This window comes from Camelus ferus, chromosome 8 (genome assembly GCF_009834535.1).
Source record: "Camelus ferus isolate YT-003-E chromosome 8, BCGSAC_Cfer_1.0, whole genome shotgun sequence".
NCBI classification, from domain to species: Eukaryota; Metazoa; Chordata; class Mammalia; order Artiodactyla; family Camelidae; genus Camelus; species Camelus ferus.
The window spans coordinates 47,200,534-47,215,284 of NC_045703.1; the positions used below are offsets into that span (position 1 = coordinate 47,200,534).

At 35.6% G+C, this 14,751-nt stretch overlaps 1 protein-coding gene across 1 annotated transcript; it reads right to left on the reverse strand.

Moving 5' to 3' along the window:
- Positions 1 to 2,033: 2,033 nt before the first annotated feature.
- On the reverse strand, positions 2,034 to 9,839 carry TAAR1 (trace amine associated receptor 1). Its single transcript, XM_006188447.2, has 3 exons — positions 9,054 to 9,839; positions 6,570 to 6,789; positions 2,034 to 3,663 (listed from the first exon to the last, which is right to left on the reverse strand). Exon 3 carries the CDS (start codon positions 3,546 to 3,548, stop codon positions 2,532 to 2,534), a length of 1,017 nt encoding a protein of 338 aa, XP_006188509.1. The 5' UTR covers positions 3,549 to 3,663; positions 6,570 to 6,789; positions 9,054 to 9,839; the 3' UTR covers positions 2,034 to 2,531.
- Between the last annotated feature and the right edge of the window lie 4,912 nt (positions 9,840 to 14,751).

The window sequence follows — 14,751 nt, forward strand, 5'->3', positions numbered from 1 at the left end:
AAATGCAAATCAAAACTACAATGAGGTATCACCTCACACCAGTCAGAATGGCCGTCATTCAAAAATCCACAAATGACAAATGCTGGAGAGGCTGCGGGGAAAGGGGAACCCACCTACCCTGCTGGTGGGAATGCAGTTTGGTGCAGCCACTATGGAAAACAGTGTGGAGATTCCTCAAAAGACTAGGAATAGACTTACCATATGACCCAGGAATCCCACTCCTGGGCTTGTATCCAGAAGGAAATCTACTTCAGGATGACACCTGCACCCCAATGTTCATAGCAGCACTATTTACAATAGCCAAAACATGGAAACAGCCTAAATGTCCATCAACAGGTGACTGGATAAAGAAGAAGTGGTATATTTATACAATGGAATACTACTCAGCCATAAAAACTGACAACATAATGCCACTTGCAGCAACATGGATGCTCCTGGAGAATGTCATTCTAAGTGAAGTAAGCCAGAAAGAAAAAGAAAAATACCATATGAGATCGCTCATATGTGGAATCTAAAAAACAAAAACAAACAAACAAACAAAAACAAAGCGTAAATACAGGACAGAAATAGACTCACAGACAGAGAATACAGACTTGTGGTTACCAGGGGGGTGGAGGGTGGGAAGGGATAGACTGGGATTTCAAAATTGTAGAATAGATAAACAAGATTACACTGTATAGCACAGGGAAATATACACAAAATGTTATGATAACTCACAGAGAAAAAAATGTGCCAATGAGTGTGTATATGTCCATGAATGACTGAAAAATTGTGCTGAACACTGGAATTTGACACAACATTGTAAAATGATTATAAATCAATAAAAAATGTTAAAAAAAAAAAAAAGAACCCAAACAGGTCAACTGAAAAGTTAAATAAATTTTACTGCACACCAGTAATAATAATCACATAGAAAATAACTTTAAAAAGATAGACTCACAATAAACAAAACACACACACACACACACACACACACACACACACACACAAAAGTGCAAAACATCTTAGAATGTATGGGAGGAGATGAAGAAATCCACAGGAGTTTTCTGTAAGGTACAGAAGATTGTCTAAATGCTTTTGTTCCCTTTTTAAAATTTGACAAAATGGTCTCACAGGTAGAAAAAGTCAAGGTAGTTTTTGAAACTAAGAGTGATTAGGGGCAACTTGTCTCACCATATACTAAATGAAAAGGTTTTTTTTAAATGTTTTTAAAATGTACTAGAACAAAACTCTAGTCAGATCAATGAAACTTAAATATACAGGCCTGAAACAGACTGCAATAGATGGAAGGGATCATCAGGTTTGTGAACAGAAATTCATATGCAGGAACATACATTTTTATGTCACTTATTTTAGTTTCATCTAAAATTATCTGCTTTCCCCTACCTTACCCATGAGCATGTCACAATCATTAGATAAATAAACCCAAATCCCTAGTGCCACTGAACATGATAGGAGCCATGTGAAGTCTGGATGAGAAACAGCTCAATTGCAAATCGATGCTTGTAACTAAGAATGTTTGCCCTCTTCTATTAGGGGAGCTTACCTGAACCACTATTTGTTCCTCTTTTTTCTTTCGTATGTGCCATCTTAATAGACATGGCACGTCTACTCTGACCATACCTGTTCTTATCCCTCGTGTTTAGCTGCGTTGATGGATAACTGCTTCTTTTTCAGTGTAGACCAGAGCCCAATAAATGAATTTGCTTTGCTTAACACAGCTTGTATTTTGAGTCCCACCACAGCAGGCATAAATTTGAAATATGGTGAATCCTTCCAGATATTTTTATAAGCTTCAATAACATTTAATTTCTATTATTTGAAAAAAGAAATCAAAATGAACTAAGGGGTCAACAGCAGGAAAATAGCTAAAAGAACTTTTTGTGCATCCATACAATGTAACATCATACAGTCATCAAAAAATTATGTTTTTAAGAATTTTGAATGATACAGTTTTTTCAGGAAGTAAACTATGAGTGATATTTTTATTTCCATTTTTCTATATGATATATTATTTTAATTTTTTCCTTTATTTTCCAATTTCCTGCAAGTGTGAGAGTCAGAAAAAAACATTTTAAAAATATAAAAATCAAGAGATTTAAGAATTAATAAATAGCAAATTATATATAAACAGTTACTGATAACGTTTAATGTACACTTTTAGTTTATTTTACAAAGAGGCATATATACTCAAACAAATGAATGACAAAGTCATTCTAATTTGTGTCCCCAAATGCAGCCCCTTAGTTTCCACTACTGAACAATTACGTAAGGTACCACTATCAATTTCATGACAGTTCATCTAAGGGCAGGAAACGTTCTTTAAAATGTAAGTCCTTAAAATTCTGGACTTGCAAGACTTTAGTATGTACAGTAAGAATGGTAAATAAGAAGCAAGATGTAAGCATCACATCTCACTATACAATCTTTGACTCAAATAACCGATAAAAACCCTGCATTTGGTGGATGTGATTAGGTTGTGTTTATAAATATGATCACCAATTTTTGCAAAACAGTAAAGTATAATAATTCTATGGATTTGATTCTAAAAATAATTTGCACCTAGATGAATCTTTCTGACAAATTTTACCAAATAGCATCATCCTCAGTGCTCTTCTGAACCAAGGATAGAAGAACGCATAAACCATTGGATTAAAAGTGGAATTCAAGTAGCCAAACCAAGCCAATGCATCATTCAAGGTCGGTGGAATTGTATAGTCCAGGAAAGGATCCATGACTGTGCAGACAAAGAAAGGACACCAGCATGTTAGGAAAACTCCCACCACAATCCCTAAAGTCTTTGCAGCTTTCCTTTCTCTGCTTTGTGAAATTCTAGTTTTCTCTTCCAATCCAATTTGAAGCTTCTGATTTGCATCAATTGATCTTGCCTGCCCTTCTGCTATGAAATATATTCTACAGTAGACACACAACATAATCAAGCCAGGTATGTAGAAAGAAGTCATAAAGGCCAGAACCCCTGATGTTTTGCTGAGGAAGACAGAGCAACCCCCTATGCAGTGAACGTATTTGTAATACATCTCTTCAGTGCCTTTGAAGTTTAGTTTCAGAAAGATCATTCCAAAAGCAAAAAAAGCAGGAATACTCCAACCAATGAAGATCATCACAAAAATAACCAAGATATTGATCTTGGTTTTGTATCTCAATGGGTCACACACGGCATAGTAGCGGTCAATGGAAATGAAGGACAAATGAAAAATGGATGCTGAGCTCAGCATAATATCCATGCTGGTGTGAATTTTACAGAAGACTTCTCCAAAATACCAGCAGTGCTCAACAGATCTCACCATGCTGTAAGGCATGACCAGGCACCCCAGCAGGAAGTCCACAGTGGCCATGGAATAAATGAGCCAATTGGTTGGGGTGTGAAGTTCCTTGAAGTGCAATATGGAAATAATAACTATCAAATTGCCAACCACTGTTGTCAGAATTATAAGCACCATTAAACTATACAGGGAAGCTCGTACATCATTCGACCAGCTGCTTTTCTCACAGGAAATATTAATTACATTGTGGCAAAAGGACATCATTCCTGAGGGCTGTCCACTAGTTTATCTTTTCTTTTGTGCAATGAGGAGTCTTTCTTCAAAATCCATAATCAGGTTAGAGTCCCTTCTCTTATTTCCATGTACGTATCCCAGAAACCTGGGAGGGAAAAAAAAAAAGGAAATCATCAGTGATTTGATTCTTTCTCACTTTTAACACATTTACCTATTCCTTCTTGTTAAAAACAAAATGATATTTTGGAAAGAGCATTTATTTCCAAGTTGAGTTCAACAACTTTTTTTAGCATCTGCTTGATGCTGGTCACTGTGATGGAAATGCAAAGCTGAACTATTACTCTGAAATGTCTGATTCTGTAATTCTCAGCTAAATTCTGGAATCTGCAATACATTTTGCAATATATATCTAATATGTATTATATAAAATATACAATAAATATTATATTATTATATGTTATACATATATAAATAAGGGGAGAGAGAGTTTGGAGGAAGAATGTAAATTGATGGCAGTCAGTAAACAACCTGTCACTTCGTTCTGGAAACGCTGGAAAACAGCACCAACTCTTAGAATTCCAGGAATTTACCCTCCTTTTTGACTCTTCTCATCCCCTCTGGGCTGACAGTTTAGATCAAGACCACACAGAAATCTGAATTTATCCAAAACTAGAATTGGAGGAATAAGATTAGGTACTAAAATGCATGTTTTAATAAATTTGATGCATCTATCCCCCTCAACCCTCTCTGTCTTCTAGTCATTCTCAGGAGGAAACGTATTCATATCAAATGCATCTGTAAGATTTATTTTAATAGACACCCAGTCCCATTTCATGACAGAACAAATGACAGGCAAAATCTAGTAATGTTGCTTGAATGATGTAACATTTGAATTATAGTTAACATTTTGCTTAAAGAAAGATGGATTTTTTTTAACTATGAAATTTGCATGCACTCAACCTCACTCTATCATTTAAGTTAGGTATCTTCTACTTAGACTTTCTACTGACCAAGCAGGAGTGACTTGGTTCCCTCCTCAACACTCTTCAAAACGTAAAGAATATGAATGGATTCTGTGAAAGGTGCGGAGAATATGTCCAACAGAAGATGCTGAGCAGAGGAAAAAGTTGTACTGTCTGCAATCAGGTGTGAGAATTTGTTATAAAGCAAAAGGAAAGGACATCCATGGTGCCCTTTGAAAAAGGCAGTCATGGAGGGAGGAGGGGAAAGTCATAGCCTTTTAAAAATCAAGCCACAATCCCTGGTGCCCAGGTGGACAGAGCCTGGGAGAGGCAGAAGTTGTGCAGGCTTAGAAGAGGAATTCTGCCACATGCCCAGCCCCTAGAAGAGAAAGTCACCTGAGTTCCAAAGCAGATTTAGGGAGATAACCAAAGGAAATTATATCAGATCTTTTTAAAATTCTGTAAAGGAATTATGGAAAAGAGTAACTACAACTGACAACTCAATCACCGAACTTGTGAATAAAGTGGAGAAATGTCACATACACTAAGCTAAAAGACACTAAAGCTAAAAAACAAAACAAAACAAACAAACAAAAAGGAAATTCCCTCATTCTTTTTCAAAAAATTCCAAACGAATGCCTTCCCTCTGTCAGGCACTAGGCGCTGGGGAGAGTGGTGAACAGACACAACAAAACTTCCTGCCCTTGTGGGACTTACAGTCTAGTTGAGGGGTAGGGATTGGCAAAGACAATAAACATGATAATAAATAAAATGGTAGATTGCATTGGTGGCTAAAGAGAAAAAATAAAGCAGGAAAGAAACACATAGGGAGGGGAGTGACTTTCAGGATAAGGTATCCACAGAAGAAGGTGACCTTGAATTAAATATCTGAAGGAAGTGAGGAGCTAACCACATGGATATCTGGAGCAAGAGCAATCAAGGTAGTGGGGTCAGCTAGTGCAAAGGCCCTGAGGTGGGAGCATGCCTAGTGTGTTTGCAGCATAGCAGGTGTCAGTGTGGTTGGAGCAGAGCAAGCAAAGCAGAGAAAGATAGATGAGGAGCCCAGAGAAGCTGCACAAGGCTACACTGGATAGGGCCTTACAGGTCACAGGAAGAATTCAGCTTTGCCTTTGAGTGAGAAAGGAAAACACTGGGAGGTTCTGAATCTAGCAAAATGATCTAACGGCGTCTAACAGAGTCACTCTGGCTGCTGTGCTGAAAACAGGGGCAGAGGGCAAGGACAAAGTGAGATGATTAGGAAGCTGCTGCATTAACCTGGTGAGGGAAGATGGTGGTGTGGACCAGGGCAGTGGCTGTGCGTGTGGAGAGTAGGGGTCAAGTTCGGATACGCTCTGAAGGTGCAGCAGGCAGGATTTGAGGACAGATTGAATATGGGTTGGGAGAAAGTTATCAAGGGAAATAGGAAGGTTTTGTTCTGAGCAGCTTGAAGTGTGGAGGTCCCACTTACTAAGATGGGAAAGATGGTGACTGGAGAAAGGTAAGAAGCAGGGTGAAGTCAAGAGTTTGGTTTTGAACTTGGGAGCCAGGTGCTGAAGAGGGTGGCCTTTAGAGCCCAGCTGCCTCCGTTCAAGTCCGGGTTTGGCCATTCCCCAGTTCTGTGGCTTTAGACATGCTACCCGAACTCTTGGGGATGCAGTTTTCTAATATGGAAAAAATAAATTATTTCCTGGGCTTTTATGTGGCTGAAATGAGTTAATATTTGTAAAGTGCTTATAGTAGTATCTTGTACATACTGTTTATCAAATAAGTAAACATCCAAGGGGAATGTTAAGGGCATGTGCAAGAACCATTGCAAGGTTAAGGTTTTTTTTTCAAGAAAACACATATATTTAAATCAATATAAAAGAAAGATGTACTCTAGAGGGTCACTATAGGCAGAGGAAGGAAGAGGGTGAAGGGTGAACAAACAATAAGATGAAACAAACAGAAATAGTGTGTTATAAGAGAATGGGCTATTTTATTCAATACTATATAGCCCTAGAGCCTGGAAAACGTGTGCAACATGTACTGAGAACAAAAATGAATAAAGGATTGAATCAATGAACAAATGAACTGAGGAGTTCATTACCTCATTTCTGTGCTCCCTGGGACCAATAAAAATCAAGGCACATATGCTTAGCCTGGCTGATTCCAAAGATAAAGGAGAAAATCTTATAGGTATTCAAAAAGAAATTCTTTGGTTGTGGTGACAGTATCACAGGTGTTTGTATAAGTCCAAACTCAGCAAATTATAGATGTAAAATATGCGCAGTTCTTTGCATATCAATTATAACTCAGCAATGCCACTTCTAAAAAATAAAACAGAAGGAGAATCAGGCTAGCATAGGGCTTCTCATGTGTGATTTTTGGAATCCCAAGAGCAGTGGAATGCACTTAGAAACTCAGGAAATAGGATAACAACTCAACAATCCTATATTCAGCTAAATAGTAATCATATGAAGGAAAAATAAAGACAACAGTTATACATTTACAACCACCTTCTGAGGGACTCTAGGAAATACTCTAACAATATAAAAATTAAAACAAAAATTTGTAAATAGCAAAAGATTACAAATAAAAGCAGCAATGATGAGAAATATCTAAATTAAGATTTAGTTTATATCAAAAAAGAATTATGATAATATGACATAATACAATGCTTGTTAAATAAGGATTTTTGAAATGGAAAAAATAAATTTGAAGAAAACAATATTAACGTGGAACTTAAATTTTCAACCCCTAGTTGTTTTCATAGTGAGTGAGTGGCTGGCAAGTTAAATTTCTTAATGGGATCACAAGATGCATAACTAATCATTTAATTTTGGAAAGTTTCTCTATCTGTATCTTTTTAAGTTTAAAATGCCAGACTGTTTGACCCAGCAAATATTCAATGCAATAGTTTTTGTAACAAGCAATGAAAGTAGAAAGTAAAACCGAACATATATCAGGTACGTAAACATCAGTAGACATATGGTGCTCGATAAGATGTTAAATTGGAGAAGTTGGTTCTTTTTATATAGAGACATAGAAAGGTGTCACTAATATCTTGTCCAGTAAAGAAAAAACTTTTGCAGAGTGTTTTAAAATACCATGTACAGAGACACACAGACACACACAAGGACATGTTTGCATAAGCATTAAAAATGGGTATGGAATAATACCTTACAATCAAAGATTATAAGATCTAAACTCAATAAATAGGTAGATAGATAGATAAACAAACAAACAAACAAAGGGGAAATAATACCAAATTTTAGCAATAATTTTTCCTAGGTGATAAAATAATGGGTGAGATTTACTTTCTTCTCTATAATTTTTCTATATTCCAAGTTTCCTACTATGAGAATATTTCCCTTTCATATCCAGAAAAAAATTTAATAAAATTAAACAGATTGCTTACAAATTGTGTCAAATGAAACCTTAAATAAAACTTTTTTAAAACTATTGATGAATAATTATTAATAAATTATATTATTTGTTTATATAATTCTTTATATAAGTAAAGAAATTTATCTTTATATGAAAGCCACATTTTGGCTAAATTTCTGAGCTGAACCTATATCCCATTTTTGTTCTCTTATACAAACTTGGAAACAAAATTAGAAATGGACTTTAATAATTTTATTCCAAAAATATATTTGCAGCTCTGTAATTTATCTAGTATTCATTAATAAACACTAAAAGTATTTTTGAAAAATACTTTAAAAGAGGGAAAAAGTCAAGGGGTAGAATTTCTAAATATTTAAGTTATGAGTCATGGGATGTCCAGATGGGACATGCCTGGAAGCACATTATTTCAATCTTGAAGAAACGGGAAACATGGCAAAATCCATTTGCTTGCTTAGATTTCAGCATAGACTGAAAGAAAAGATAGAAAACAATCTCCAGCTATATTATGATAAGGTTAAAAGATTATACCTGAGAGTCTGCTATGTAGATGTGCAAAAGATAATATGCATCAAAAGATTCTTAGTTAATCAATCTAATATTTGGCATGTACAGACACACATACATACACACAGAGGTACACACATTAAAGCATGAAGGCATTCATATATGCACCAGGATTTTTCCCACCAAATAATATTTGTGCAAATAAATAAGAGTTTAGTTCTATAGTTTCATATATAGTAAGAATAAAATACAATTTAGTTTTAAAAACTGAAAATTCTCTATGAAGACTCCTTTTACTATATTAAAAACTAGCCAGCAAACACAATATGGAATTTCCTTCTTCACTCACAAGAAAAGAGATTAAAAAATCATATTTCAACTTTTCAAGTTTTCTAGCTTCCCACAGGTGAATTTTTAATAAAAGTGAAACATTTTTAAAATCACATGTAAAGTAAGCTATAGTAAGTAAAAACTATGTAACTATTTTTTAGCCTCTCTTACTAAAATTACAGAAACTTTGTGAATCTTCCCATTACATAATCCTAACATTTAATTTAACATGTAAGTACCAACCCATTGATACATTTATTCTCTTCAACATTCTCCCTATAAAAGATTGCCTAGGCATCCCAGCCAGTCTCTATGATTTGGCGAGGCTGTTCATCGTGTTCAGACTTACCTTGTCAGGTAAGGGTCACAGAGCAAGTGGATGAGCAGAAATACTGCCTTTGGGAGGAGGCCATCTGCGCGTGTCTCCTGTACACCTGCTGCTGGCTAGAGCCACTGCCGCTGTACCACAGACCACAGTCAAAGCAGACAGAGTGACGCAAATATTAAAATATGAAAAAGATAAACTGATAATAAATCTTTCTGACACAAGTAACAATGTCCTATGGAAAAATATAAGTGGGAGATGCTTTTATTCTAAACCAACATCAGGAAGCTAGCAGTGAGCAAGCTAAATAGAGAAGGTAAATATTACCATTACTTTTAAAATAACCTCAAGCGTGAGCCAACAGTAACCACAGTCATGGGTTTTATCAGCATGTAAATGAAAACACATGTCCATTAAAACTGCCTTAATTGTTCATTCACTTGAAAGGAAAGCGCTCCTCTATTAGACATTTGTACAAAGGAGATAACTAGCAGTAAAAAATAAATAAATAAATAAATAAATAAATAAAACAAAAAAAACCCCTCATTTTCAAAACGGATGACTTGCACCTGCCAAAGGAATATTTTTAAAAATTAGAATGTATGTAAATCCAATAACATCTTCTAATTAGAAAATAATTTAAGGCAGTGGCTTTCACATTTTTTAACCACAATAGAAAGAAATGCATTTTAGATCACAACTCAAGGTAAATGTAACTCCAGCTTCAGAAATTCCTAGGCATTAAAGGTTGGTTCAAGAAATAACATCCAATTTTACTTCTGTTTAACAATACAAACAAAATATTATTCATCTTTCCAAAAATTAGTTTAATGTTTGCCTGAATCATACATATACCTGTCATTTTGTGAATGAGCGAGCAAACAGAGTATGTCACATATTAGAGTTTATTAAGCTTCAGGAAATCAAATATCTTATGTGCTTTGTTCGTTACTGTCTCCCTATGATCTAAAATAGTGTCTGCAAACCATAAGCGCTCAACACATATTTACTGATTGAATGTTGAATTACTGATTAAATTAATTATCCTTTTAAAAACAAAATATTACATTGATATGGAATTCTCATAGTTCCTCTTGTGTTAGTTACTAGACTGCATTACCAGTTAACCTTTTCATTTTAGTCCTAGTTCTTTATTATTTTTTTAACCTGAAAATTTATTTAACCAACAACTGGGTGCTAGGCTTGTGAGGTGAAAGATAATTATAATTCTTCCTTCCAGGAAGAGATAGCTAACGGTGAAACAGACATGCAAAAGGATATTCACAGCACAGTAGAGTGCTAAGTGAAAGTATGAAGGACCATGTTACGGACGCACATAAGAGAGATCTTGAAAGCACATGAGGTAGCCAGGAAAGGATTCACATAGAAGCTGAATTTGGAAAGAAGATCTCAGAAGACTTCACAAAAAGGCTAAATTTAGAATGGGGCGGATGTGAGGGCAATCTGGCTGCGACATCTGTCACCCTATTGATCGCCAGGGTTGATTTGACTGATCTCTGACTAGCTAGGCGGGTGTCCCTTTCCTCCCTCACGGCTCCATGTGTGTCCCTCCAGAAGCTCATGCTTGGTCGAAGAGGACGACCATCCCCAGTAGTGGAGGATCATTCTTCTCGATCAAGGGTATACAAGTAGCTGTGCTCCCCTGCTAGAACCTCCAAACAAGTTCTCAAAAACTGAGATCAGTTCGGAGCCCTGAGGATAGACCAAACATTAGCAGGTCTCATAAATCTCTTAAAACTCCATTCAGAGAGCAGATTGAGTCATAAATAAAGTCATTCTGATGCCAGTAACTCAATATTTTCATGAACATTATAGTGAGGATCTTCGGAGGGTTGTTTGTGTATCTATTCTTTGGCTACCACAGATTGAAGAACGGAAATGTGATGAGGCATTTGGTGGTGTATGCATGTCAAGAAGGATGTTTTCTCTTTCTTAACTGACCACAAGACACTACACCTTGAATGTTACTTTCTTACTGAACTTGAATCTCTGGTGCAGATATTATATTCACAAGGTCCTATAGAGGACAGCCTTCTGCAAATTTTTGCAAGATGTGGGTTTTTATACAGGATCCCACCTCCCAAGGACCCCAGAATGGAGTGACATAGTATGAAGTAACTTCATCCTCTCACCATTTTTTCCCCCAGAAGAGAGAGGAGGAGGAATAAACTTGGGCAATGATTTGTAATAGTGGGTTTCCACAGTGTGTTGTTCTGAACCTTGTCTTGCTTCTTAGGAACTCTTGAAGACAAAACCTAAACTCATGTGGACACAGCCTAAGCTTGTTTCCTGTCAATAAAAAAAAAGAGAAATAATAAAGAAGAAGATGAAGGGAAGGGGAGAGGTGAAGAAGAAAGAGGAGGAAAAGGAGAAAACATGGGAAGAAGAGAGGGAGGAAGAGGAGGAGTAGGAGAAAAAAGGAAGGAGAGAGGAGGATCAACTTTTACTGAACCTGAATCAGTCACTGGGCTAAGGGCATTACGCAAAATCTCTAGTTGATTCCCATAATAACTCTAAAGTAATAGGTATTATTTTTACCATTGCTTTACAAAAGAAGGGACTAAGAATTAGATAAATTACTACTAATGGGCAGCAGTGGAGTCTGATTCCAAATTTGCCTGACTCCAGAGTTCCAGCTCCTAACTACTACCAAGAATTTGGAAAGGGTGGAGTTTGAGTGAAGAATTTTCTTCTCTGTTTCTCCCACAGACCCTCCAAACAGCTAGCTAGGGAAAACTGAGATAACTACATTCTTGAGAACTTCGCTTAACATCCGTCTATGGATGGATGGTCAGGGGAATCTTATTAATTAGAAGCTAGGCAAGTGAGATAATAACATACTCATAGTAATTTCAGCACAGTTTCAAAATATTGTTTATAATTGTCTTAAAAATTATTACTATTAAAATTAATACTAAAATTATTATAGTATATTTTTATCAGCAGTATCTGAAGATAACTTTCACATGTTTATTTCAGTTAAAGTTGAATTATAAATATTTTCAGGCTAACAGATTTTATTTTCTTGCTATAATGCTTCTATAATCAAGCTCTACAACAACTAATTTCCTAAGACTAGGTACACACGATGTCAGGCTTTTAAATTATTTTTTACTCATACTGAGATAACAAACCCTCAGTGAGTTGTCTTTGATAGAGCAAGATGAAATTTTATCATAGACAGGAAGAAAAGAAGTCAGGTAGTTCACAATTTCAGTTAAATCAACATCATAATCTGTCAAAACAGTACTTTGTGATACTAGTATTTTCATAAATCAATTGAGAGTTTATCCAATCAACCTATCCAACAAAGCATATTGTCTAAACATTAACTATTTATGAGGTAATCTACCACTGTGCCGACAGGTGGGTCTTATTTACTTTGGCAATATTTCAAAGCTTCTAGAAGGTATTGATGGCTAAACAACTATTAACACTGATGAGTTCTTGGTGTATTTCTCTGGCTGCACCACTAGGTGGAACTGATTTCAAAATAGAAAGATCCAAGGAGCACACTTAACACATAGAAGGGAACACAATTAACACATTGCCATTGTTCCTTCTAAACTTACCTCCCAAGTCTGAAAAGTTCCCACTCTTTATGTTGACAGTCTTCTCTCAGTGTCTCAAGGAAAATTCATGTTCTCCATGCCACATCAACAAATATGATCAACTAAGTTCAATCTTTCTTCAGGGTGTGTGTACATATTTAATATTAATTGTGTACTCACCTTCATCCTGCATTCTATCAAAGTCTATGGCTATTAAAGTTACAAGATTGACAATGAGGAATGTGATTGATCTTATAAAGGAAAGGATGCAATTAAAATTTAGCCTTAATAATAAGTGAGTGAAAAAAATCAGTGTCCAGTACTTCAGTCAAACAGGATTAGCATTGAATTTCTCAGGAAGCCACAGATCTGATATACATAAGTTAGGAGATCTGAACATGACACTTTACTGTCTAAGGTAAAACTGAGAAAAATGTGCCTACTTTGTGAAATAAAGGAAAATATATGTTTAAATGTTTTGTAAACTATAAAATGCTATACACAAAACGTCAATGATGCCTTTATATACTCCTAGCAAGAAGATACAGGTACAATTGTCTTCAGATCAAAGAAAAGGGCAGGGATAGTTTGAGCAACTGTTAGTATTGGCTTGTAATTAGCAGGTTATGTGGTACTGACAACAAATTAATGGTGCAAGAGGCAAGGAGTATAATGTAACTATAGATTAGAGAATAAAGGAAGGGTAAATAGCAGCCCTGGTGACTCCTGGCAGACATTAATCATTTATTGAGTGATTTCTATATTCAAAAATTGAAAAATAATGTAAGATACATGCCTTTGAGGAACTTACATTCAGTGATAGACATTGCTAATGCTAGCCAATATTTATGAATCTCTTCCTTTCTTGGACACACAGGGGGATGATCCTCCCTACTTATCTAAATTTGGCATGACCATGTGAGTTTCTTTGGCCAAGAAAATATTAGTGGAAATGCTCTGTTATCACTCTGGATGAAAGCATTAAAAGTCAGTATGACTGACTATAACTAATAAAATAAAATAAAATAAAATAAAATAAAATAAAGAATATAAATGTATAACTGAATCATAATGCTGTATACCAGAAACTGACACAACATTGTAAATCAACTATACTTCAATAAAAAAGTAAAATAAATAAGTAAGTAAATAAATAAATAAATAAATGTCAGTATGCAATTTCTCCATATTCTTTTCTCATGGTCCAGAAACTATAGAGGTGCCACAAGATGAAAAAAGCCTGGAGTTCTGAGCTATAATACAGCCCTAGAATAGACTCTGGATTGAATAAGAAATAAACTTCTGTTTTATTAAGCCATGGAAATGTTGGTATTATCCATTACTGCACCATTACCTGGCCTATCCTGACTAATACACATTCTAAAGAGAAAGTATACCATGGTGGAAGAGTACAGTATCCCTCAGTACCCAAGGAGGATTGATTTCAGGACCCCCTGTGGATACCAAAATTCTCAAATGTTCAAGTCCCGTATATAAAGTGGTGTATTTTCTTTTAACCTACATGCATCCTTCTGTATACTTTAAATCATCTCTAGATTACTTACAGTATCTAATACAATGTAAATGCTATGTAAATAATTGTCAGCGCATGGCAAATTCAAATTTTGCTCTTTGGAACTTTCTGGAATTTTTTTCTTTCAAATTTTTTGCACTTGGTTGAATCCAAATCTGCAACCTACAGATATGGAAAGCCAACTATACATGCATTTGAGGTAAAAGAGGCAGGTTATTTATCCCTTTGAATATATATCTTAGCCTCTTTAATCCTCAATGCTGTCTTTTTAGAATGAAGGTGATAATGCCTGCATAAAGGATTATTTCATGTGAGAAAGTGCCTGTTTTTAGTGGCTGATTAAACAAGAAAGTCATTAGACTTAGATGGTTCTGATACCTTAGCAACCTATGTGAGCAAATCGAAACCTAAGCCTGTAAATGCCTCAAAGTTAAGAAACTGAAACCTAAGAACAATCAATCACAAAGAGCCAACTTGGCTTTCCCAAATAAGGCGGCCACTGAAGCTATTGGCAATCAAATAATTTCTTGCTTTGCTTCTGCATCTTCTCTATAAAAGTCAAGCCTCTAGCTCCAGTTAATGGAGTTCTCTTAACCACTTCTGGTTTGGTGCTGCC